Source organism: Gopherus flavomarginatus, chromosome 1 (genome assembly GCF_025201925.1).
Source record: "Gopherus flavomarginatus isolate rGopFla2 chromosome 1, rGopFla2.mat.asm, whole genome shotgun sequence".
Lineage (NCBI taxonomy): Eukaryota > Metazoa > Chordata > Testudines > Testudinidae > Gopherus > Gopherus flavomarginatus.
Window position 1 is genome coordinate 70,379,719 of NC_066617.1, and position 27,943 is coordinate 70,407,661.

The 27,943-nt window shown below is 38.5% G+C and overlaps 1 protein-coding gene across 8 annotated transcripts in view; it reads left to right on the forward strand.

Annotated features, from left to right (window-relative positions):
- CNOT2 (CCR4-NOT transcription complex subunit 2) overlaps positions 1-27,943 on the forward strand; it is a 152,119-nt gene that overhangs the window by 112,210 nt on the left and 11,966 nt on the right. For 7 of the 8 annotated variants that reach the window (XM_050935539.1, XM_050935540.1, XM_050935533.1 and 4 more), the window contains 8 exons: positions 5,364-5,430; positions 8,648-8,795; positions 9,775-9,957; positions 13,273-13,352; positions 14,852-14,977; positions 16,837-16,961; positions 19,743-19,863; positions 19,978-20,134. In XM_050935539.1, the coding sequence (XP_050791496.1) occupies positions 5,364-5,430; positions 8,648-8,795; positions 9,775-9,957; positions 13,273-13,352; positions 14,852-14,977; positions 16,837-16,961; positions 19,743-19,863; positions 19,978-20,134 (1,007 nt within the window). The remainder of the gene's footprint in view (positions 1-5,363; positions 5,431-8,647; positions 8,796-9,774; positions 9,958-13,272; positions 13,353-14,851; positions 14,978-16,836; positions 16,962-19,742; positions 19,864-19,977; positions 20,135-27,943) is intronic. The other variant, XM_050935538.1, reaches the window with a different exon arrangement.

Sequence of the window (27,943 nt, forward strand, 5' to 3'; positions counted from 1 at the left end):
ACTGAGAAAGAACTCCTCCAAGGAGTATCGGCGCCGCTACCCTGTGGCATTGCTCACAGTCCCCGGGTGCTGCATAAGAAAAAGAAGGTGGGCGGGTCGTTCCTCTGTCAAGAAGTCGTAAGGGGATTCCAGCAGGGTGCATCCTCCATGGGACACCAACGGTCTGGATCTCAAGACGCAGCATCATTGACTCTGACCCCAACAGGAGGCCCGTCAAGTCCAGTGCTGGTGGGCTACCCGACTCGAGAGGATCTGGAGGAAGAGCTTGACCTTCCTTCCACGTCAGATACCTGCGAGGCACTGCGGGACTTCATTGCATGATGGCTCAGTCCCAGGCTCCGCAGGTGCAAGCTCCGGCACCACACGGCCAGGCACTGTCAGCGTCACTGAGGGTGGCACCAGCTGTAGTGTCTATCCTGGTGCCGCATATGGCAGCGTCACCCTTTGTGGCACTGTTGGCAGCACTGCCCCTTGTTCATCATTGCAGCAAGCCCATGATGTTACAGCGCTGCTCACCATCACCCTGGTATCAGTCGCTGGCACTATCAGGCTCCACCCCCTGTGTTCAGGCACATATTACTCATCCAAGTCAGATGCTGAGTCTTCTGTGTCTCATTGCAGCCAGTACCGCTCCCAGCACCACAGACCAGTGGACTCTTTGGCACCGGCAGTCGCCTGGCCACCCCAGTGGCAGGGCCCAGTACAACAGCCCTTCTGTACTCCTCGGATCTATCATCAGGGTCAGGGCTCCAAGCCGGCATCAGTGGCATCCACACCCTGTTTCCTTCCACCCTGCAACATCACTGAATCCTGAGGGCCCTGCACGAGACAGGGACTCTGAGCTGTCACGCTCGGGCACAGTGCCTGAACCAGCACCATCAGTGACACTGGAGCAGCCTCCAGTCACGGGAGGCTGCGAGATACCTGACGCAGCCTCTAGAGAGCCAGAAGGGCAGGAAGACGCTGTCCCACAGGTCTCCTCCTCCTCGCCAGATGAGGCGGTGGTGGGCACCGCCACCACCCTTCCAGTGGTGGACACCAGGACCTTCTTAGGAGAGGTACCCTAAATGTCAGTCTCCAGGCAGAGGAGGTCACGAATTAGTTGAACCCGATGGTTGACATCCTTGCCCCGGAGGGTTCATCTAGGGTGGCTTGCCCCTGTAAGAACAATCCAGAACACCGTTAAGGTACTCTGGCTGACTTTGATCTCGATACCACCCATCGCTGAAGGGGTGAAAAGATGTTATTTTGTGCCACAGAAAGGGTATGAACACCTTTTCATCCACCCCCAACCGGGGACTCTGGTGATCGATGCAGTGAATCATAAGGAGCAGCAAGAGCAGCCAGGCCCCGCACCTAAGTCATGGAACGCTAAGCCAGGAGGCTCCAGCTTCAAGTGGCCAACCCGCAAGCAGTACTCAGCCGCTATGCTTTCAATTCTTGGAGCTCATTGGCAATCTTCCAGGAGTTCCTCCCAGCTAACTTACGCAAGGAGTTTTGCGTGCTTCTTGAGGAGGGCAGGGTGGTTTCGAGAACCTCCCTCCAGGCCTCATTAGATGCGGCGGCTCGGACTATGTCCACCACTATTACAGTGAGGCGCAGTGCGTGGCTGCAGGTATCGGGGATACCACCTGAGGTCCAGAATACAATTTAGGACCTCCCCTTTGACTGTGCATGCCTGTTTGCCCAAAATATGGACTCTCACCTGCACAGCCTTAAGGACTCACAGGCAACTTTGAAGTCTTTGGGGATCCACACCCCTGCACCCCAAAGAAAGCCTTCTAAGCCTCAGTCCCTGCCCCGTTTCTACTCTGAGCCTCCCAGGTGAGACTAGGAGACAGGCCAGAAATAATAAGCAGTGCCTGCCACAGTCCTCCTCCAGGCTAAGACCTATTTACCCTAAGCCTCATGCTAGTAACAGAGAGAGCATGTTTCATTTCCTGGACATAAGGCATGCCCTAGCATTCTGCATTAAGCGTACAAAACCATTTCGTAAGTCATCACAGCTCTTTACTGCAATCGCAGAAAGGATGAAGTGGCTCCTGATCTCATCCCAGTGCATTCCATCATGCATCAGGCCCTGTATCAGAACATGCCATGACCTGGCTAAAATTCCAGCCTCTCTGCCTATGGCACACTTCACGAAAGCGTAGGTGTCATCTGCAGCATTCCTGGCGCAGGTCCCGAACTAGGACACATGCAAGGCAGCAACATGGTTTTCCATCCACACCTTCATGTCACACTGCGCCATTACCCAACAGGCAAGGGACGATGCAGCCTTTGGCAAGGCAGTCCTGCACTCAGCAACTGGGTGAACTCCGACCCCTCCCCCAGGGAAAGTGCTTGGAAGTCACCTATTGGAATGCACATGAGCAATCACTTTAAAAAGAAAAAATGGTTATCTACCTCTCAACTGTTCTTTGAGATGTGTTGCTCATGTTCATTCCAAATCCCACCCACTCCCTCTCTGTCGGAGTATTCTGGCAAGAAGGAACTGAGCAGGCGGTGCATCGGCAGGGACCTATATACCCTGCCATGAAAGTGCCACTCCAGGAATCTCCACAGCCAACCTGATGGGTACCACTAGGGGAAAAACCTTCCAATGATTGTGCACACGGCGCGCGCACACCTATTGGAATGCACATGAGCAACACATCTCGAAAAACAACAGTTGCGAGATATAGGTAACCTCCTGAGATCCCTTCCAACCCTGATATTCTATTATTCTATGAGGTAGGTAACTCCTTTTTTCTGCTTTTCATTCCTTGAGGCATTCATCCATTTAACTATGACCTGAGGATGTGTTCATTAAATTGAGAGAGAGCAGACCATAAGGACCTATGAACAACTTTTCTCAGCTTCCTGTAGACATGTTTGATTAAATTTGCTGTTGTGGGAAGAAATACAAACTCCTTATTTGCCTTTTAGGCCATAAATATCAAATATCCTACTTCGATGTATGTAATGTGCTCCCTCTAATTTTTTCACCTCAAGAAACGTGTGTTGAGATAACCTTGTCCTTCAGATAGACGCATCTTAGGGATGCTTTGGGGCTCTCTCCTTACTGATGTTTTGAGAACCACGACATTTAGTCTTATCAACCCATCCATTTTCAATAACCAGAGTTCCATGAGGATTTTCCGTACTCTTATTAAGTTAGCAGTTTTTATGAAATAGAGCCCAAGTTCAGCAGCATACTTCATTCAGCATGTGTCAAAAATTAATTGACGTAACGGGGACTGTTCACATGTTTAAACTTAAGAGTGTGCTTACGTACCTTGCTGAATTAGGGCCCTGATCTCCAGCTTAATACCTCTAGGTTAAGTTGACCTTTATTTCTAGAATTCAGGAAGAAATCCTTTTAAATATTATACATTATTTTCTTATTAAATCTTCTGTAACTTCTTTGCTAAACCAAGTTCAAGTAAAGTATGAAGCAAATCAGAAGCATAATTATGAATGAACGAGTCATTCTAAGAAGCCAGTGTATGTTAAGTGCCAGGACTGAGCGGAATGTTTCAGTATTGATCTGAAAGATGAAAAGATGACAAAAAATAAGACAATGGGAATGTCAGATAGAAACATCTGTCATTTTAAGAAGTTCCTAATGGCATGGGAATCAATTATACCAGCATTACAGAGTAAACCAGAGACTAAACAAGAAGCACCTTCATAGCTTATAAGCATTTCTATCTACATACATGTACAGTAGCATGATAAAAAATACCAAAACTGTAGTATGCACTACCTTCTTGTGACATTTATCCAAGAAATACCACTTCTATTCAGTCTGAAACAGGCTTATGGAAACTATTTGAATTATCCCCCCTCCCCCCTTTTAGGGGACGGGAAGGTAAGTGTTAGAAGATAAATTTAGTCAGATATCTTCTGAGAGAGCTTGGTATCTCAGATATTCTCAGTAAGAATGTCATATCTACTCATAATTCGTTCAGCTAGACTTCGCCAACTGAGTACATTGCTTTTGGATCAATGGCCATTTTTATAGTCTTTACACCTAGTTCTCAGGCCAAGACAATTAGAATTATCTTTTCAAATAACAGTTCTTGACACAATAAATATGAGTATTTTCATAATTCCTCAAAACAAAAACATTATCTTCCAAGATTTATTCTTTATTAAGCCCTGCTGTTAGTTATGGTTCCATTATCCTCTACTATATATTTTTTCTCTTAACTTTTGATCCAATATTTTACTGGCTGTAGAAAGGTCCAGTACCTCTCAAGTTCTCTGATTTTTCAAAACATAATTGTAAGTGCTACAAGTGGTTTGATAGCTAATTACTTAATTGTTGTTATGTGTTTCAGGTACTAGCTATTAATGTTTATATTTTCTTAATTTTCAGTCACCTACCCTTAACCAGCAGATTTTCTGGAATCTCCCTTTCAGCTTAATTGTTCGACTCCTCTTCCCCATGAATATTTGTAAATGGTGTCCTGAGTCTGCTTAATCTTTTAGGCTAGCTCTAATTCATACTATTTTTCTGTTGCCTCTTCTAGACCACTGTGACTTTTTGTTTGGATATCTCACTCATAAACAAATACCACTACAGGTTTTTCTTTTAACTTCACGTCTTTGTCTCATAAATTCATAATAGCTGGTTTTTGTTCCTTGTATTTTTCTTTTTCTGAAGAATTGTGATTTGTCATACCTCACTTATGTCACATTCTTGGATTTTACAATTTTTATACAGTGGTGGATTTTAATAGATATCTGATTTCCCCCCAGATTTGCTTACTTAAAACAAGTGCACTGTTCTGTGAACCCATCCCTTTCTATACTGAATTCAGGTAGCTTATGGTCACTGATTTCAAGCTTCCTTAACATTTTCCTATTCTAAATCAGTTCTTCATTGTTAGTAAAGTGTAGGTGCAGAGTGGCTTTTCCTCTGGCTAGAGTCTCTTTACTTGGCGTCATTAAATTGTCCTCTCTATACCTTGAAAAAAATCTCTCTTGTGATGTGTGTGGTTGCATTTATTGTTCCATAAGCAACTGAGTGGGATGTTTGAGACCATTGAAAGTAAAGTTTGATACACCGCTACCTCAATATAATGCCACCCGATATAACACGAATTTGAATATAATGTGGTAAAGCAGTGCCCCGGGGGGGGGGGGCTGCGCACTCTGGTGAATCATAGCAAGTTCAGTGTAACATGGTTTCACCTATAATGTGGTAAGATTTTTTTGGCTCCCAAGGACAGCATTATATCGAGGTAGAGGTGTATTAACATCAGTATGTGATATTACAAACTTTAGGTATCATGTTTTAGAGCAGTGAAGTATCTATCTTTATTTGTCCTTTTTGTAAGAACTCTTGTTTGTTTTCTTTGGTTGTTTTAATATAGATGCTGGCATCACCATCAACATCAGGTCAGCTGTCTCAGTTTGGGGCAAGTTTATACGGGCAACAAAGTAAGTATTCTATTTATTACGGATATGCTTCTTTTATGATGTATGCACGTTCATTTTTACATCTTGAGGGAGAATATGCATATTGTTTTTTCTGTTAATTACATAGGAGAGATTGCATGTCTTTTTATGTGTGACCTGTGCAAGATACATTTTATATCTGGCTTAGTATTTTTTTATGCATTTGCCATGGTTCGATGCTCTACAGTTACTAAATAAATATCACCTGAAATATTCTACAGTTAAACACGGTATAAAGAATATCTGTGGTTTAGCTATGACTTTTAAAAAGAAAACTAAAATAATAGGCCAAAATAAACCTAGTTTTCTGAAGAATAGATACAGAATCAAGTGAACAGCTTCATTTGTAATGTGGTATTGTATACCCACAAAAGGCAAATGGATTCTCTTCTAAAAGTTGGTCATTCTTAATTCTGTCTGTAAAATGTGAGGTAGTAAAGCTGGGGAAAATATTTGAGGTTAATAGTTATTTTCCCACCCTTCATTTCTTCCTTTTTATCCTGCATCTGTTAAAAGTTTAAATTAGCAGTTGCAGAAAGACTAGTTCTGTGCTCTACAGAAAGATTTTAAGTATTTTACCACCTCCTGATTAGACTTGATTGGAATTTTCTAGACAGTTATCATTGGCGGCAGACACTGTATGTAAAGTATCTTCTAGGGTATTTTAGCAAGTGACTATTTTAGCTGGACAGAGCAAGAGTATTGTCTCCTAGAAGATGCAGTCTTCCTGATACTGTATTTAATTTCCCTTTGAATAACAGTTAGGCTCTTAATAATGAGAGTGATTGCCCTATAGATTGTTGATGAGTAACAGTGTTAGACCTGCTGGTACATTCATTCCAGTGATGAATTTTCTTTAAATCCATTTCTAGGAAATCTGAGAGGGAAGCTTTATGCTCATTTTTGAGGGCCTTAATCTGGCGTTGTTGAGCCTCTTTTAGCCTCCACTATCTTTATAGCTTGGGGCTGTAGCTATTTTTGTACCTTTTTATCTACTGCAGTTGTATTCATTATGCCCATTAAGTCACCCAGATGATCTAATACATTTTTCTGAACAACTTAATATTTCAATCAGTTCTGGCTGTGATACCTAAAGTGCAATCTAGCTTTCATGGAATCATGCTAAAAGTAGAAACTAGAAGGCCATACTAGAACAGGCTTCTATTTCTTCCTGAAGTCTGGAATGCCATGCTTGGGACTAGATGGTGTTTAGCCATGAAAATGTTGTTTGGAAGAATAAAATTGATAATGCCAACATACCTAGAATTGGAGTAGTGGTATCTGCTTCATTATCCATCTATGTGTGTGCCTCATTCTGGAATGGGATGACCAGATCCAGATGATTGTAAATCTGAGTTAAAGAAACCCAATTTCCAGGCACAAAATTAGCTTTTTATTTTCTTTTCCAATGATCAGCCAAAGTCATTGCCTATTAGAAGTATTAACAAGGGAAAGTGAAAGAGAGAAAAATAGATTTCAGCTATCCATCCACAAACTTGAGACTTGAAGGATCAAACTCCGTCTGTTTACATATATTCAGATATAAAAAAATATTCTATAGCTGGCAATTGCGGAGAGTTAGAATATTCACTGTGCCAGCCAGCTGAAATGTACTTTTCTCTCTTTCACTTTTCCCCAGAGAATGCTTCCTATGTTTTGCACTGTGAGGTCAATTTCTAAATCAGTTCCTTAGAGATCTAGCTTACCACCCTGCTGCCAAACCAATGGACCAGTTATGAGGAATATTTTTTAGCTGCACTGTTATATATGCTAATTTTGTTTCCTGATGTATATTACATGAAATTTCCTTTTTATTGTATTTGGACATAATTCTGAAAAAAATTTCAAATTTAGATAGGAAAAACTGATTTGTGAATCAGAAGAAAGTCATACACAACATTTGAAAATGTCTTCAGAAAACAAAAGAGAGCATTTCTCCACAGAGGATTTTTTTTTGGTCCTGATTGTTTTAAATAATGTGAATTTCCATTTTATTTGTCTTTCATGCTGAAATGCTTTCTTTATTTGCTGTATACACCCACACATTTATGGTGAAGCATTTGTGTTGAACACAATAATATTGAACACGTAGTATGGCCTTCACAATGATTTTTATTATATTAGTGGACAGTTACAATCTCACTTTTTTCTCTTATTTCAGAACATTAAACTTAAGTTAATTACAGATACTGAATTTCTATGGTCAAAAAGAAGCACTTTATACTTGATAGAGAACAATTCTAAAAAGCATACTATTGAAAACTAAATTATTAATATTTGTATTAAAGAAATTTGTATTGTTTTGCATGAGATGAAATAGTGTTTTCAACACAGGCCAAGTGTGTATCCGCTTATACTTTCTGAAAATGTATCTTCTAATTGAAATTTTACATGAATTTAAATGTACTGTATTTAGTATAAAATAATTCTAAATTGTGTAATTAACCTATTCTAGAAATAGCATTTATCTTTTGTTGAGGGAGTGGTCCAATTACAACTATTACTCTTTGCCAAATACATATTTTTCTATTTAAGTATTTAATTTTTTAAAATTAGTCTGATTTTTTTTCCTACTTTCATTTTAAAAATGCTCTTATGAAGATTGTGTGGACTCAGCCAAATATGTATTGTTTTTAATACTTACTTAAAATGCTGTTTGACTTGGCATATTTATCTTCTAAAAAGCTAACAGATGACAAAAAAAGAAAATTCTTAAAAACAAGATTGAGAGACACTTTAAAGAAGAACATTGTCTTGCTTATTGCTTATATAATTAAAGTTTTCAAAATACAAAATGAGTCAAGATATTTTTATACTATTCCTTCAGTTTTAAAGCTATATTTCAGTACTGAGTCTAACAAACCAGTCAAAACATAAAACCTGCAAATTACTGATATAAAATTAAACCTATAACACTTGCTGTAGAATGAAAATATCAAGGGAAATGCAATTTTGGTAGTGCTTGTCAAATACAAAAAGCTTTCAAATAAAAAGCCTTTTTTTTCTGAAAATTACAAAAAGACAACATGTTTAGATCATGTAAATAAGGACTTAATTTTTTCACTGCATTTTCTTGCAGCATTACACTATTTTTTTTTTTAGATTGTCAAATTAGATAAAGTTCCCTTCTACACCAGATGGATAACACTTTGTTCCTGATTGCTACATATTTCCACCCCTCTGAATTTTTTTTCAATAGGTGCACTAGGCCTTCCAATGAGGGGAATGAGCAACAATACCCCTCAGTTAAATCGCAGCTTATCACAAGGCACTCAGTTACCGAGCCACGTAACGCCAACAACAGGGGTACCAACAATGTCACTTCATACGCCTCCATCTCCAAGCAGGTATTTATTGGTAGCTGATATTTCTGCAATTTTGCTTTTTTCTGCAAAGCAGTTTTAAGCATATTTTACCTAAACTACTTTACATTATAGTTAGTAAAAAAGAAAAATATTTCCTATTATGGATCACTGCCTGTGTTGAGGAAAATATTTGTAATACACTGTTTGTATGTGTAAGGATAGTGTTCACTTGCAAATTCTGTTGCATGAACACAAGACATCATTTGACAGCTTTGGTAAATGTGTGGTTAAAATTTTATGCATGTTATACAGCATTCAGAATATCAAGGGGGTAGCATAGAAGCACTAATATTAAAAGATTGTATATATCAATTGATTTAGCTATATGGTGTTTTCACACTCATAAGACTTTTTATTTCACTTCAAATATTTTTATAAGTATTCTACACTAGACCTGAACAAGGATTTGTCTAGTCTCATTGTATAAAGGAGCATATGACTTTTCTAAAGAAACCTAAAACTCTACCATTTACTGAGAAGTAATTGCTTAGACCAGTGGTTCTCAAACTAGGGCTACCGCTGGATCAGGGAAAGCCCCTGGTGGGCTGGGCTGGTTTGTTTACCTGCCGTGTCTGCAGGTTCAGACGATCGCAGCTCCCACTGGCCACGGATCGCCAATCCAGGCCAGTGGGGACTGCAGGAAGCAGCCCATGCCGAGGGACGTGCTGGCCACCCTTCCTGCAGCCCCTATTGGCCTGGAGCGGTGAACTAAGGCCAGTGGGAGCCGCAATCAGCTGAACCTGCGGACGCGACAGGTAAACAAACTGGCCTGGCCTGCCAGGGGCTTTCCCTGAACCAGTGACGGCCCTAGTTTTGAGAACCACTTAGATGATGTGCCATACTGAAATTATTCATAAATCTAGCTTGACAACCTAAAAAATTGATTATTCGTTTCATTTCTGTACTGAAATTGAACAGTATTATATAGGTTCAACTTTTTGGATGGTTTTATCTTTTTCAGGGGTATATTGCCTATGAATCCTAGGAATATGATGAACCACTCCCAGGTTGGTCAGGGCATTGGAATTCCCAGCAGGACAAACAGCATGAGCAGTTCAGGGTTAGGCAGCCCCAACAGAAGCTCGCCTAGCATAATATGTATGCCAAAGCAGCAACCCTCTCGACAACCTTTTACTGTGAATAGGTAAGATTGATTTGGTCAAGCTATATACATGCAGGCGTGGGGATATCCAGCAGCATTCCTGAAATAAAAATCTAGTTTTAGCCATTATTTTGAAGTGGTGAATTCTTACTGCCAAGAGACCATGTATCTGCTTTGAAATGTACATAAGACTCTCTTAATTGAAGCCTTCAAACTAAATTTTGGCTGGTCACTGGTCATCCACTACTGTTCCTGCAAAAATACATATTTAAACAGTTTTTAAAATGCAAGTTGGCATTTTTTTGCACATTTTAACTTTAGTGCTGGTTATAAGTTACTTTTTTCCAAGTGCGTTTAATGTAAGGCAAGAATTAAAAATATAATAGTTGTTCTGTGAGAATCGCCTCTATAGAGTCACATTCTTTAAGAGTCTTGCGCTTCTGTGCTGCAAGCCATGCAACCATTTGGAAAGCAGTGACATGCTCTCCTGTAGAGCTGAGCATTTGTTGCAAACAGCCTCTGTTCCTTTCCTTCCACTGTAGGCATAGGTCTCAGAATCATCAGTAACTTGTCTTATCTTACGCTGTGTTACTGTTATGTTTGGTTTATGTTGATTTTGAAGTTATCTGTTTATATAGACGATTAAAAAGAATCATAACTGTAGTTTGGTGATTACTGCTTTTCCACACTTATGGTAGTATGTCCACCCAATGTCAGTGTTCCCAGTCCTCACCCTTTCTTCATTTAAATCTCTTTGTACTGTTTGCAAATTAATTCATGTCAGTCATATACCTTCTCCAACCCAACATTATGTAAAAAAAAAAATGAGAGGGAGAGAAATTTTAAAATAATGTTTTTAATCTCTTAGTTTGTACAATTCCTATCCACTTCAAGTAAAGATCTTGATGATCTCCTCAGCCAGCCACACTAGGGATGTGGCAGCAGTAGTTCAGATCCCTGCCTTGTGGCATGGGAGGGGTCTTTTGGTCCTTTCTATAGCAGAGGTGGTCAAACTACGGCCCGCAGGCCACATCCGGCCCTCAGGACCGTCCTGCCCGGCCCCTGAGCTCCCAGCCAGGGAAGCTAGCTCCCAGCTCCTCTCCCTCAGCCTCAGCGCGGTGCGCCACCAGTGCTCTGGCTCACTGCTTCTCCCGAGCAGTGCAGGCAGCATGTCTTGCTCCGGCCAGGCGGCATGGCTGCGAGCTCCTACTGCTCTGAGCAGCATGGTAAGGGGGCAGGGAGTGGGCGGGTTGGATAAGGGGCACGGAGTCATAGGGGGCAGTCAGGGGATGGGAGGATGGGGCGGAGATTCTTGGGGGGCAGCAGTCAGGGGATAGGGAACCAGGGAGCGGTTGGATGGGGCAGAGGTTGGAGAGGCAGTAGGGATGGGGAACAGGGGGGTTGGATAGGTGTGGGAGTCCCAGGGGGCCTGTCAGGGGGCGGGAGTGTGGATAGGGTTCAGGGCAGTCAGGGGACAGGGAGCGGAGGGTGGGTGGGTAGGGGTGGGGTCCTGGGAGGGTGTGGTCAGGGGACAAAGAGCAGAGGGGGTTGGATGGGTTAGAGGTTCTGAGGGGGGCAGTCAGGGGGCGGCAAGTGGGAGGGGGCAGACAGGGAGAGTAGGCTGTTTGGGGAGGCACAGCCTTCCCTACCCAGCCCTCCATACAGCTGCACAACTCCGATGTGGCCCTCAGGCCAAAAACTTTGCCCACCCCGGCTCCATAGGTTACCTCAACATGTTTGCTGTAATGAATATCAGCAAGTAAAGGGGCAAATAAATTAATGTTGTTTTTAAAAAAACAAAACAAAACCTCATTAACATTATTTGAGATGCCCCTTTTCTTAGTTTTCAGCAGTAATTCAGAGATGATGAAATCCCAGTCTGCAGTAGCTTTTGAATTCTTGTCTTCATCTTTTATGTACATACATCATATGCTTTCTTCTTGCATCCCTCTCCCATTTAGAAAGGGATAATGACTAGTATCCAGGTTGCATTTTTTATGGAAAATATTTCCAGTGTGGGGTTATTCACTTGACTTTAAAGGCAAATATATACACACAAGTCTATAAATACACATGTTAAATTATACTACAGATGCCACTGTTAACACTAAATTTACACATATCAGTACTATTGTGAATAAACTTAAAAACTTCATGAAGATTTGAGTTTTCTTGATGGTCACATAATTTGATAATCACTTCTATAAAATATTCTCTAAACATTTTCCCCAATTTGAACAATGTGTTGGCTATTTCAAAATTTATAGAATATTTAACTTTCTCCTCATCAGCTACCTCCGTTTTCCTAAAGAGGCAGCAGTATGTATTGATAGAAAGTTGGATAACGCACAGGTAAAAAATAACTGTGGGGCAATTTTTTCTCTTGCTGTCTGACCTCTTGTATCTCTCTGAAATCCCTAGTCTGAGGATTCTTTTAATTGCTGGATTTTATTTGTTGAGATGTGTTGTGTGAAAAGTACTATATATCAGCAGGCTGTATTGCATGCCCTTACTAACTAACATCAAGATTGACTGACTGTCTTGTCAGTGCTCTCACCTGATTTAGAATTCCAGAAGATGCCAGAAATCTGTTTCTTCAAGTGGCTGATAGATGGGGTTTGATGTATTCCAAATACAACACCTTGCTGAAGCCAAACTGAGCAGGGTCATTCTGCACTTATTGTTCCCCTACTCAATCTCTTGAACCATGTTAGGGGAACTGAAAGTAGTTTCTCTTGCCCCTCCTATGGTGATTATTGCTGCTAGTAGGCAAAGCAAGTTGTCTAGTTCTCTGATTGATGTGTACCCACATATGGGAAACTGTAAACGCAAAAGGTTAAGGGGGATTGCCTTTTTTACTTTTTCGTTTTTTTAGACCTTGGCCTAATTGCCTTTCTTAATAAAGCATGAGAGAAATTAGGAATTAGCCTGGACAGATCAAGCCAAGATTCTTGTCAAAATACGATGTGGACTTTATTGTATCGTATACCTTAGCAAAGTCAAGATGGTATCTGCTGTATTCTATTTATCTATAGATATATCGACTTTGTCATGAATCACTTCTGAACTATTTATTTTAATGCCTATGGCTCTGTTGTTAAATCTTAGCATTTTTCTTAATGTTCTATTAGAAATTTATAATAAAATTGTCTTGATTAATTGCCCTATTGTTTATACAAATTTGACAAGTGCAAAATATAAAACAGTGAAAACTGAATTTGAAAGATGAACGCAGGTTTCTTAGCCTGTAGTAGCTCAGGTGAGGTGTTAATGAAGTCTCTTCATTTGCCTTCCTTGTCTTGCCTTCTCTCACTCAGCTGAAGTTAGAAAGTGTTTATTTTTTGTTTTTGTGCACAGTATGTCTGGATTTGGAATGAACAGGAATCAGGCATTTGGAATGAATAACTCCTTATCAAGTAACATTTTTAATGGAACAGGTGAGTTTTCTTTAAATAGATAGAGTATGAAATATAATAGGAGATATATATGTTAGCCAGTTAAAACCCCAGATTGTTAAAGATATTGTATCTATAATTGTGAATTTTTGTAATTATGCTTAATGAATTTGTACAGAATTGTTCCCATTGCTTAAGAATATGCACATAAATTGGAACACTGACATTTAATATGTGACAAATGTGTAATTCAGCTTTTAAGATCATATGGAAAATACAAAATACATTTAGGTAGTAGCAAATGGCATAAAAATAACACTTCAGAAATTATACTCGAAATTAATATTTATATTACTCTTAAAGACAGTAGAAAAACTTAAATTACACTAAAAATAGTCTGTTTAAATATGCACACACACACACACACACACACACACACTCATAACAGCCAGTTTCAATGTCAAAAATAATTTAAAGATACAGGAACAACAAAGAGATGATCCTGTTAAATGTTCATTAATCTGTAGGTGGGGGGGAAGTATCCGTTTAGTATAAAAATATTATGGTGAACAACTTATTTAAAAGCTATTTTTAGATCTTCCCTTATTTCCAACTCCTCTTACACAGTTATAAAAAAAAATGATCCTTTTAAATCAGTAATCCGGTTTGTGACAGTTTCGAGGAATTCCAGACTGTTCATTTGTATTAAGAAAACTATATATAAAATCATCCAGATAAATGCTTTACTTTAGGTACGTATGGCTATACTCAACTTTCTGTGTATAACTACAAGGTTATAATTACTTCTTTAAAATACTGATGATGTCATAAAGTAAAAGGGTAATGCCCAAATGGTTTGTGTAGTCACTAGAGCCCTGTAATGGCATTATAAACCTGTAATTCAAAATCTGTATATACTCTGATACCAGGTCCAAATCATAATTCATGCCTTGTCCTGAGTTAGTAGCGATTAACCGTGCTGCCACTGACACTACTACTACTTCCCCTCTCCAAGCCCTTCTCTTGTTAGTTCCCTGTTAGTGCCGCCTTTCTTTCCCACTATGGAACCACTGATAACTTCAGTCCTGTAATTTACAGGTACAGTGTCATATTCATGACTCGTGGCATATATTATTGAGTTGTTATTTTAAAAACAAAAAATGCTCTATAGCCTAGCCTTGTCATCTAGGCTTTTTTTTTTTTTTTTTTTTTTTTTTTTTTTTTTTAAAGTTTATACAGAATACTGATAGAAATGTGAAGAGAAAATGAAGTGTTCTCCTACCTTTTAGTGGTGGGATTTTATTTCTTCAGCATATCATCTGTTGCTAGCACTGTAAACCATGGAAATCACATCTTGGTGGCAGCAGGTGGTGTTTGTTGAACATTTTAACCAAATCAGTTTATTTGAATGTACGTGTTCGTGAAAAGAAAATATTTCTGATCCTTTTATTGTTTTATGAAGAAAAACTTGATTTCATGTATTGCAGTACCTGTGTAAAAAATTCAAAGTAGTTAAAAAAACAGAGTGCTTTTTATTTTAGATGGAAGTGAAAATGTGACAGGACTGGACCTTTCAGATTTTCCAGCACTAGCAGACAGAAATAGAAGGGAAGGAAGTGGCAACCCAACTCCATTAATAAACCCATTAGCTGGAAGGGCTCCCTATGGTAAGAATGTACTTCTGAAAACTTGGTTGAATAAAATAAATGTTTACTTGCCTGATTCACCTATGGTGGTTTGTAATATGTTGTTATGAGACAGTGAGTAACATTTTCAAAAGTGCCTAGATCCCATTGACCGTCAATAAGACTTAGGCTCCTAAGTCATGTTTTCAAAAGTGACTGAGACACTTACAGTCTAGTCATCTTGAAGCTTTTGAAAACATTACCCAACATCTCAGCAGTTGGAAGTTGACTTCAAACATGTTGCAAGTTATTATAACTCAGCTGTTTAAATTCACCTTTGATTGAAAACTGGCAATTTTTTTTTTACAGTCTGGATATGCATATTTTCAAATAGCTTCAGTTTTTTGTTTCCTATCAAACTGCCTATCTTTTAGATGCCTGTTGGTCAAATTGTCTCGGTGTACCTTGTAAATAGTTTATTTTAGAAATAAAATGTGACTGGTACAGTTATTTAACATTAAAAATTCAGCATTTGCTAAGAGATGTGACATCATATCAGAGATGCTACAGTTTCCTCCTATACTGTGCTACCTATTGACTTTTTAATAGTGATCACAGTACTTCATGCTTATTGATTTTTTTTAAATTACTAAATAGATATTTTATGCAATAGAACTACTTGTAGAATAGTTAAAAAATTATCTTTGCTCATGTGATTTCTAGTATAATTCATCAGGGTAGCTTCGCCTCAAAGTACAATTTTTTCTTGTTCCTTAATATATGTTTGTACTTCATATCACTTCTGCATATCACTTAGGCTCTACAGGAAAGAGGGTATTAAGTTTTTTTTAGCTCATTTTCCAAATTTCTGACAGAAGAAGCTCTGTTACCTTTAGAATATCAATCAGCATTTTGCTAAAAGATCTTATTTGTGTCTATAAGTGCCAGAGTCCATTTATTCAGAAGAAAGAAGAAACAGGATTCAGTAAACTGATTTCCTAAATTGAAAAAAAGGGAGCTTTGATCTCTTCTTGACCTCAGAACATTGGAAAATGTCTAATCTCAACAGTTGATACGCTTTAGCTCATCTACACCTATCCAGAACCTCTGGAACATGAGCTCTAGGTTTCCTTCTATCTGCACTTACCCTGCATCAGAGGTTTGAGGAGTAATTTGCAGCCAGATTACTATATTATTTCTGTATATCTGAGCAAGAGGTTGACCCCTGGAGTCTTTTAAATTGGTACAATAAATAATGCTTCTCTTCAGTCCTTCTCTTCAGTCTGATTTTCCAGTATGAATGACCTACTTTTCTGAAATTAGGGTCAGAGCATTGAGGCCAGCTGATATCTGTAGACTTGCATTTTTCCTACTGTTTAAATCACTGGCAAGTATAATATAGTGATGATGTTCTATTGCAGATTACCTGTATATCTACTTAAAATATATAAGCCTAACCAAATTTCAGAAAACATTTTCAGAATTTAAAGGAAAACCCATTTCAATAAAAAAAAAATCTGTATTCTTTTTATCCAATTGCTTTAATATCATTTTAAAAACTCCTCTCAGGGTTCTTCTGCTTATTCAAATTTTGTATAAGATGTTCAGTGTTAATAATAGTAATACTATTGGGCATAATTAATTCTTAGTGTAACTTCCATAAAAACAGTTCAGTTGTGCTAGTTATGAATTTGGTGCCAAAGTTTTCTACTACATCTAATTTAAATAAGAGAACTGAGTCAGTGACGTACAGTTCCAGTAAACCAACACACTTTCATTTTTTCATATTTCCTGTTCTTTTAAAGTCCGTTGCACTGTACCCAATCACTCATAAAAGCAGCAGCAGAAAAATGTTTTCATAATAGTTATTAATATTGTATTTGCTCTCATTTGGATCATAGTTGGAATGGTAACAAAACCAGCAAGTGAGCAATCCCAGGACTTCTCAATACACAATGAAGATTTTCCAGCATTACCAGGTTCCAGTTACAAAGATCCAACATCAAGTAATGATGACAGTAAATCTGTAAGTAAATGTTAAAACTTTATTTTTTCCCCTCCAGTGATGTTTATTTTTCAACAACTTAGTTTAAAATTGGCAGTAAAGCAATTTGAATATACTTGCACTTCAAGGTGACAAATTTTAAGAGGTCTTCTATAAACTACTCAGTAATTGAAATATCACTATATGTACTATGCAGATTGGCTCCTCTGGGGAATCAGTTGCCTTCTGACCGTGAAAATGACCTTGATAACAGATTATTGGGTGGGGGAGAATCAAATTACTTTCTCAGTTTCAAAAAAGTCCTGTGTACTTTTATGTACACTTTTGGAGATAGAAAAACTGAGTTTAATTGTTTCTTTCAGGTATACCTCACAAAGTTTGCTTCTAGAATCAAGATATAATTGTTCTAAAATTCCCAGTGCTGAGTTTTAACATAGGGTAATCCTTCCAGTTCAGATCCCTCTTCTTAGCTAGATTCACTTTCTCCAATAATACTTTCCACAGTACAGCACCTTCCACTGAGGTTCTCAAAATTCTTTACAAACTTAATGAGTTAAGTCTTGCAATGTCCCTGAGAGGTAGGTAAATATTGTTCCCCATTTTTTTTACAGATAGGGAAATAATGGCACAGAGATAAAGTGATCTTAACCAAATATCACACAGGAAATCTGTGTCATAGTCAGGAATTAGGATTTCTAACTCCTAATACCTTGTCTTAACCACAAGACTATTCTGCATCCTTTTAGTTATTACATATTTACATGTATAATTTTATTGACTCAGAAAGTTTGGTAATATTGGTATCTATAGCAATGTGAATATTAATAGTGTAATTGCATGGTTTGGGGTTGTTTGTCCTAAGATATCCATATTCCAGTGTAGTTGGATTATTGCAAGTTTTGGCAAATATTGGTGGGTTTTTGTGATATGGTTTGTCACTCATATTTTTACATATATGGTATTTACTGGACATTTAAATAGGAATAAACTTGTAAAAAGATTTTTTTCCCTCTTTGGTTAATGTGGCAGCAAGCCATGAGTATAGGAACTGTTTAATCCAACCCAAATTCTTTGATTGTAAATTTCATTAATAAACTATAGGTAGTATGTAGTTTTCCATGGAAACCATAAAAATTAAATTCAGGGAATTTACAAGTAAAACAGAGTAACTGTCTCACCACTTAAAACCACAGTCCTGGTGCATGTGAGATCATGGAGCTGATTTGATAATACAAATTAGATTAGCAAAATGGCTAATTAAAAAAAATCCTAGATCTGTACTTTAATAGGCATTTCAGAGTGGTTGATCTCAACTATGTACAACCAGTTTTGGGTTAATGATTAACTTTTTGAGCTTAGATGATTCATAGAATTTCCCACACAATAATCTCTACGAAGAAGCTGCCAAAAAGGGAAATATCCTAGATCTGTACTAGCACTATATACCATTTGGAATTTTTCCATGAAGTATCATGAATCGCTGTAACCATGGGAGATTCAACCATTCAGATTGCCAAAATTAGCATTTATCCACTTTACACACTTGTTTTTTTGAAGTAGTGTAAAGCTTCTGCAGCATCCAAGAAGCTATTGAAAGATATGGGAGTGAAGCCACTTCATTGCCTGCTATCTGTGAGGTCAAATTCTTCATTTTTCATTCCCTCGAGAAAGCTGTTAAGGTTTGCCAGTACTGAAAAACAGGAGGTAGAAGCTCCGAGAGGGATTGGATAAAAATTAAACTGATGCTATGTGATTCTATAAAAAGTTGTCTTGTCAAAGAATTACAGTACTATGCAGGCAGTATGTCCTGATACACTGATGATCTGCCATTTGAAGCAGCAGTATGTCAGTGCACACTAGAATACTTTTAGTGTGCAGCAGCAAGATCCATGTGGGCAGTTAGGATGCAGCATGCTGAAGGACTGTAGATTTACACCTGAACTTGCTGCGCACCAAACGGCCTTTTGGACGCATCTTTAATTTCTTTTATTGTCCCTTCCTGTGATATCTTCTCTAGACATTGAGCTCTTCAGAGTAGTATCCTGTCAGTGTGGCACCATGCATTCTATGGTATTGTAGAAATAGTAAATAGAAATGACGACAGAAAAACAATTTGCAGTAGAGAGTTTTCTTGTCAAGCATAGTGTTATACCTCTTTCCTAACTGGTGAGTGTCAGCTGTAGTTTACTTGCTTCTGTAATTGGTCCCGTTATTATATCCAGTGTTAGCCACTGCAGCTCAGAGGGGCTCTCTATGTGGAGACGAGACTGTTGGCTGGCCTGTGAAGCGAAGGGCTCACGAGCACCTCCTGTGCCATGCACTCTTTTAGAAATGCAACAGTTTACTGTTCTGCTCCAAGTGTGTATAAAATATTTAAATATCCTATAATCTCAAATTTAAAAGGTCAGATTTGGGAGTAGTTCTTATTTTAGGGATTGTAAAAATAACGAAGGCATTAATCACAGATTGGTAACAGAATACGAGGACTTCAACTGACACAGAGCTGTGGTTTACATTTTGCTCATAAGTAAACCCTGAAAAGTATGGAAAATTACATCTTTGTTTTTAACTCTTTTTTTTACAAATACCGGGGTTTTTTTCTTTGAAAACTTAAAAGTGAATTACCTTGTGACTTAATTTCTTTTGGGATATGAATAATTGAACAGACTTTAGCCTGTACATGTATGGTCCTGTTGATGGCTTTTGAAGAGCGCTTGATTCAGAAGAGCTGCTTAACCAAGTTTTCCATGTTGCTTTGTTTTCTATTATGCTAATTTGCACAAATTACTTGTTTCTTAATAGAATTTGAGTACATCAAGCAAAACATCTTCTAGTGCAGACGGACCCAAATTCCCTGGAGATAAAAGTTCAACAACGCAAAACAACAACCAGCAGAAAAAAGGGATCCAGGTGCTACCTGATGGTATACTTGAGCCTTTTTTTTTTTTTGATAAATCACTTGAAAATATTTTCAGATGATCTTGCTGATTCCTCTGCTTTTTGAAAGGAGAAAATTAATTTTGTTGTTCTTGCCCAGGTCGGGTTACCAACATTCCTCAAGGGATGGTGACGGACCAGTTTGGAATGATTGGCTTGTTAACATTCATCAGGGCAGCAGAGACGGACCCGGGAATGGTACATCTTGCATTAGGAAGTGACTTAACAACACTAGGTCTCAATCTTAACTCTCCTGAGTAAGTTCTGTTTTCAATACTGTCATCAGTTTCGTTGTAATTATGTTGCTGTTCATAATATTGGGTTCATTTAGTTCACATGAGTATAAAAAAACTGCAGATACTTTGACAAATTAAATTTGAAAATGCAATGACAGTAAAGTAAAGCTTTTATTAATAAGAGAACTGTGCTTCCAGGCATATTGAGATCTTGTTTTGCAAGCTTTCATTAAGCTAGGAGGCTCTCCTTACTCCCTTAACTTGTTAAGGATTTTTTCAGGAAAGTTTTAGTGTGTTGTTAATAAATTTCATGCATAAATTATTTTTTAAATAAAAATTTTCCTTAAGGATATTTACATTTAATGATCAGGTAGCATTTTTATTGTAAGTTAAACTTACACTGATGTAATAACAAACAGTACACCTTCATAGTTGCATTGTATAGTTGTATTGCTATCTTCAAGAGCAGTATACCCTTGAAGTTAACTTCCAGTCCACTAGCTATTTTATATTCTTCATGTGCATAATTGTGAGCCCTCCACCATGATATCACAGGGCAGTAAGGGATTTTAAAGAATCTCTTACACCTCCATGTGGACTACCCACCTCACCAGAGCCTGTGTTGGGAGGCAAGAGGGGAGCACCTGCTGGCATGCTGCTGCTACTTCTTCCATACATGTGGGAAGTAAGTGAAGTATTGGCTCTGCCCTCCCCAACACATCTGCCCACATACTTGAGCTGCTGTAAAGTGGGAAGTCATATAGATCAAGGGAAAAGCAGGAAACAAGAGTCACATCTTTCTTACCTTGCTTCTGGGGCAGCGGCATACTATCTCTTACTCCAGCTGGATTGCAGAATTACAATCCTGCCTCATGTTTTGTGAGCTGCATGGGCAAACTTAGAGCATGGAGCTCTAAAGATTTTGTTTACTCTGCATAACCTGATAAACAGAGTACTAAAAACATAATTCATCTAAAAGATATTTGATGCATGACCCACCTACAGAAGAACCTTGCTGAACTTCATAGTTTATTCTCTCGCTCTCAAAAAAAAAAAAATAAGGTCTTTTTTCACCAAATATTTGTGTACTAGGTTTCTTGAAATTTTATGAATGCACACAATAAACCAACCAGCAAAACCAGCTTGGAATGGTACATATAGATGAAAGGAATTCTTTGCACTTCACATTTCTCAGATTATATACACATGAAATAGATATGTATGTGAGTTCAAGAAGGATTGGAGAGAGAAAGAGAGTGTAAAACAAGATGAAACAAGAAAGAGTAAAAAGAAAAAAGTGGCATTCTGGAATCTGCACTCTTTATACAGTAATTAGCACTAATTTATATATATCCCTCATGTAAATTGATTATTTTCAGGAATTACTCCATAGTGCATTTCTCAACATTTTTTCAGAACATTGTTCCATTAGAGAGACAAGGTGGGTGATGTAATATCTTTTATTTGACCAACTTCTGTTGGTGAGAGAGAAAAGCTTTCAAGCTTACACAGAGTTCCACTGGTATTCTCAGAACTACACTTGTGCACCTTAACTGGATTTAGATTCTGCAGAATGAAAAGACTTAGTGCTGCTCTTACAGATGACTTCTTGTTTGAGTGTGATGGATTTTTCTACTTCACTGAGAACATGAAAGTTTTAAATAGCTATACTAAGAAATAACTCTTCTCACTACTAACTCCATAATTTTTAGCATTGATTTAATTTTGATGGTCTGAGTAGGTGCATCTCGAGGCTGTGCGCAATATCAGAGTTGTTTGATATTTCCAATACAGATTGCCTTCAGAAAGGCTATGTTTGAACCATCTGTTTAGAGGAAAGTACATCTGAATTCAGTATTTTAAAGTAGATTTAAGTGTAATTTAGCACATGTAACTGAATATTTGAGTTTTTGGTACAATTTTGTCCCACTCTTTGCTAGTAAAACTAGCATTTAAAATCCTTTCATCTAAATCTCAGGTTATTTTTAGCTTTGGTTATAGTCAGTGTAAGACTTCAGTATAAAGCTAGTTTTTATTTGGTACTGTTGAACTGCTAAAAAGTAGTAATGGTTTAGAATGACATTTTTCATGGTGTCGATATATGAAATTAAAGGTACTTTATTGTGGTGGTTTATTGGTATGCTATGCATCTCCTCTATTTGATTAAAGTCCAACTTGTTAATATACATATCTATGCAGGATATTACCAATTTGTTGCCATGATTGTTGGTAATTAGTTAACTGGATTTTTTTAGTTTTTAATAGGAAATCGTTTCATGCAGAGTATTTACTATCTTCCTTGGATGCATATTATTTAAGTGACAACATTTGATCCATATATTTGTATTGTAATACCTGCTTTTAGTCTGGTTTTGGAGCTTTTGCAGTTGATGATACAGATAAAAGATTTGCTATTTTATTTTACTGCCCTCAAAGTTAGTGATATGTTTTTGCCTAGTGTGACAGTCAGTCATCACTGTGCTTTAAATCAGCCGTTCTCGAGAGGGAGTCTGCGAACCCTTTCAGGGAGGCCTAGGGCCCCGTGGCTAAAACCCAGAGCCCGAGGCCCAGCAGCTCCTGTGGGCCTGAAGCCAGGACCCACGCGGTTGAAGCCTCGATGTCTGGCACCCCCACACAGCTGAAGTCTGGAGCAGCGGGGCTGAATTCTGGAGCCCTGATCCCTGGTCCTCCCCACAGGGCAGAAGCCCTGAGCCCGTGAGCAGAGTTGGGGGTGTTGCCTCCCTCTCCCCAAAACTACACTGCCAGAGCAGGGCAATCCTAGGGCAGCTCCATCCCCCACACACACCTCCTCTTTTCCTCCCTAGCTACCCCTCTCCCTGCACCTTGAGCTACCCCACTACCTGCACACAATCCTTAGCTATCCCCTGCCTGCACATAGCCCTCAGGTACCCCGCTTGCTGTACCCTGAGCTGTTTTTCAAACTCTTTGAGCTGACCTCCCCTCCATCTTTGAGTTATAGAGAGAATGGAAGTTGATAAAGTACTGATAGGAACTGAAGAGAAACAGTCAAACGAAAGAGTCCTGTTCAGTAACGTCACATGAAGGCAGTCAGCTAAATATTGACACATTTTGTAAGTGCTTTTATACAAATGCTAGAAGTCTAAATACTGAAATGGATGAACTTGAGTGCCTTGTATTAAATGAGGGTATTGGTATAATAGACGTCACAGAAACTTGCTGGACGATGATAATCAATAGAACTTGATAATACCAGGGTATAAAATATATAGGAATGGCAAAGTGGGTTGTGCTGGTGGAGGAGTGGCATCATATGTGAAAGAAAGAATAGAATCAAATATAGTAAATATCTTAAATGAATCAAACTGTACCAGAGAATCTCTGTGGATAGACATTCTATACTTCATTAATAAGAGTATACTAGTAGCAATATACTACTGACAACCAGACCAGGATGGTGACAGTGACTATGAAATGCTCAGGGGGATTAGAGAGACCACAAAAATTGAAAACTCAATAATAATGAGGATTTAACTAACCGCATATTAACTAGATACATGTCAAGGACAGGATGCAGAAACAAAATTTCTAGACACCATAAATGACTGCTGCTTGGAGCAGCTAGTTCTGGAACCCCCAAGGGGAGAGGCAATTCTTGTTTTAGTCCTAAGCAGAGCACAGAATCTGGTTCAAGAGGTAAATATAGCTGAACCACTCAGTAATAGCAGCTATAGTGTAATTAAATTTAACTTCCCGGGGAGAAGAGGAAATGTCAACGAAGCTGACCACAGAAACATTTAACTTCAAAAAGGGGAACTACTCAGAAATGAAGAGGCTAATTAAATGGAAATTAAAAGGAATAGTCACAAAAGAGAAATGCCTGCAAGCTGCATGGAAGCTTTTTAAAAACACTGTAATAGACACTCAAATTAAATGACAGAGTCCTGTGGCACCTTATAGACTGACAGACATATTGGAACCTAAGCTTTCATGGGTGAATATTCACCCACAAAAGCTTGAAAGCTTATGCTCCAGTACGTCTGTTAGTCTATAAGATGCCACAGGACTCTTTGTCGCTTTTTACAGATCTAGACTAACACGGCTACCCCTCTGATATTCAAATTAAATTTATTCCCCAAATTCAAAACAAAACAAAATAAACAGAGGACCATGAATGTGCCACCACGGCTAAACAGAGTAAAAGAGGCAGCTAGAGGCAAAAAACCATCCTTTAAAAATTGAAAGTCAAATCCTACTGAGGAAAATAGAAAGGAACATAAACTCTGGCAAGTCAAATGTAAAAGTATAATTAGGCAGGCCAAAAAATAATATGAAGAGCAACTAGCAAAAGACACTAAAACTAACAGAATTTTTTTTAAACTGTATCAGAAGCAGGAAGCCTGCCAGACAATCAGTGGTACTAAAGAAGCACCGCAGAAAGACAAGGCTGTTGTGAGGAAGCTGAATTAATTCTTCTTTGCAGAGGATGTGAGGGAGATTCCCACACCTGCATCATTCTTTTTGGGTGAAACATCTGAGAAACAGCCCTAGACTGAGGTGTCAGTAGAGGCAGTTTTGGAACAAATTGATAAATTTAACTGTAATAAATTGCTAAACCAGATGGTATTCACCCAAGAGATCTGAAGGAGCTCAGATATGAAATTGCAGAACTACTAATTGTAGTATGTAACCTATTGTTTAACTCAGCCTCTGTATCAGATGATTGGAGGATAACTAATGTAACACTGATTTTTGAGAGAGGCTCCAGCAGCAATCATAGGCCAGTGAGCCTAACTTCAGTACCTGGCAAACTGGTTGAAAATATTGTAACAAAAGAGAATTATCAGATACATAGCTGTATGTTGGGGAAGAGCGCTATATGTTGGGGAAGAGTCAATACAACTCTTGTAAAGGGAAATCATGCCTCACCAATCTAATATGTCAGCACGCATGTGGACAAGGTTGATTCAATTGATATAGTGTACTTGGTTGTTCAGAAAGCTCTTCAACATATTCATTAACAATCTGGAAAAAGAGGTAAACAAAGCGAGATGGGAAAGTTTGTAGATGATACAAAATTACTAAAGATAGTTAAGTCCAAAGCTGACTGCAGGGAGTTACAAAGAAATCTCACAAAACTGGGTAACTAGACAGCAAAATGGCAGATGAAATTCAATGTTTATAAATGCAAGTAATGCACATAACCCCAACTATATATACAAAACGATGGGGTCTATATTAGCTGTTACCACTCAAAGAAGAGATGAGTTGTAGACAGTTGTCTGAAAACATCTGCTCAATGTGCAGTGGCAGTCAAAAAGGGTAGTGTTAGGAAGCATTAGGAAAGTGATAGATAACAAGACAAAAAAAATCATAATACCACTATATAAATCCATGGTACACCCACGCTGTTCTGGGAGCCCTATCTCAAAAAAAAGATATATTAGGATTGGAAAAAGTACAGAAGAGGGCAACCAAAAAATTATTAGGGGAATGAAAGTTTCCATATGAGGAGAGATTAAAAAGGCTGGGGAGTGTTCATCCTAGAAAAGAGACTGGGGGTGGGAAGTAATATAAAATCATAATTGGTGTGGAGAAAGTGAATAGGGAAGTGTTATGTGAAGGGATAAATAATAAGAACCAGGGGTTGCCCAATGAAATTAGCAGGTTTAAAATAAACATAAGGAACTGCTTCTCCACACAGTGTACAGTCTCTGACACAGTGTACAATCAGCCTGTGAAACTCACTGTCATGGGATGTTGTGAAGGCCAAAAGCATAACTGGGTTTAAAAAAAACAGAAGTTTACAGAGGACAGGTCCATCAATGGCTATCAACTGAGATGGTCAGGGACACAACCATCTGGGTGTGCTCTGGGTGTCCATAATCTCTCTGACTGCCAGAAGCTGGGACTGGATGATGGGGGGATGGATCGCTCAATAATTGCCCTATTCTGTTCATTCCCTCTGAAGCATCTCGCATTGGCCACTGTCGGAAGACAGAATACTGTGCTAGGTGGACCATTGATGTGACCCAGTATATCCGTTCTTACATTCTTTTGTAGTGTGACAGTCTCCTGAAATAGTCACCAAATAATTTGTAAACTGCCCAGAAGTACAGTAGAACCAGAACCTCAGAGTTACGAACACATTCGGACTAGAGGTTGTTCATAACTCTGAACAAAACATTAGGGTTGTTCTTTCAAAAGTTCTTACAACTGAACATTGACTTAATATAGCTTTGAAACTTCACGATGCAGAAAATAAATGCTGCTTTTAACCATCTTAATTTAAATGAAACAAGCACAGAAACGGTTTTCTTACCTTGTCAATTTTTTTTTTACTTTCCCTTTATTTTTTTTAGTAGTTTGTTTAATATAGTACTGTATTGTGCAGTATTTGCCCCCACACACACCCTTTTTTGGGGAAAGGGGGTCTTTGCTGCCTGGTTGCAAGCTTCTGGTTCCAAATGAGGTGTGTGGTTGACTGGTCAGTTTGTAACTCTGAGGTTCTACTGTATCCTTTAATAAGAGTGTTATCTGCTTAATACAGTGCTTTATGCTTTTCTATGCCTGTATGAATTCTTTTTATCCCTGGATCTTGCTTATTCCAAAAGCTAGAAATTCAAAATATAGAGCAATTGCTATGTTCCATGAGCCAAAGACACTGCTTTGACAGTTATCCGTTACTTATGTTTTTAGCACACTATACCAAATTTTTAAGGCTACAGTCAAATCTTTTTAAACTCTTCCAAAACTTAGCAGACGTCACGACAAAAATGATCTACCTTCCTTATGGAATATAGTAAATAAGTCAGGCTTCACATATAGCATACAGGGGATCATGTCTTTCAAAACTTTACCTATGATAGGCAGATGACATTAGGAAGAAGGATCTTTACCCATTGATATTTTTGCGAAGATATTCACATTATGCTGATGAATAGCGTTCTGTGATCGTTAAGGCAGTGTTTAGATGAGTGAGTGAGCCTTTATATCCCAATTCTTGGAAAGTACTACACAGTTGGAGAGAGTTCTCCCAGCAGAAGAAAGGTCTTGGTTGTTTTCCACAGATGCTGCCCCCTGTGATGGCGGTAGTCAGGATATATGAGGATATAAGCTGTTGTGAACCTTGGGTTAAAGGTGGTCTATGGTGTAGGATTGGCACCCCTTGGTCTGGAAACATTTTTCTTTAGAACTCGGTTGGGAATTGGTCTTATCCTGGTAACTTGCCAGGCTTCAAAGATATTATAGCACTCTTATGCCTTTCTGCTAGAAGGTGCAAAGATTTAATAGGTTAGTAGACTGAAGTCTCATTTGCATAATACATCACAATACTATATTATCACAATTAAAACAAAAGTGCAGCTGCCAAAAAAGTACATCTTGTGATTCACTGTCCTTTTTTGTTCCTCTACCTGATAATTACCAAACTTCAGTACTTCTCAGTGGATCACTAAGTCATTGGTTCAAATTAGCAAAGTTCTACAGTGTTTAATTAGTAATCTAAAGGCTCCATTTTTTTCATCTTGATGTATTATCAAGAATTAAATCAGTGGTTCTCAAGCTTTTATACTGGTGATCCCTTTCATACACCAAGCCTCTGAGTGAGACCCTCCTTATAAATTAAAAACACTTTTTTTATATATTGAACACTATTATAAATGCTGAAGGCAAAACGGGATTTGGCTGTGGAGGTTTGACTGTGGAGGCTGACAGCTCGCAACCCCCATGTAATAACCTCACAACCCCCTAAAGGGTCACGATCCCCAATTTGAAAACCCCTGAATTAAATGAAATGAGAACATTTTATATTTTTCATATGTTCCACTGAAGTGGTGAAATTGGTTTTTT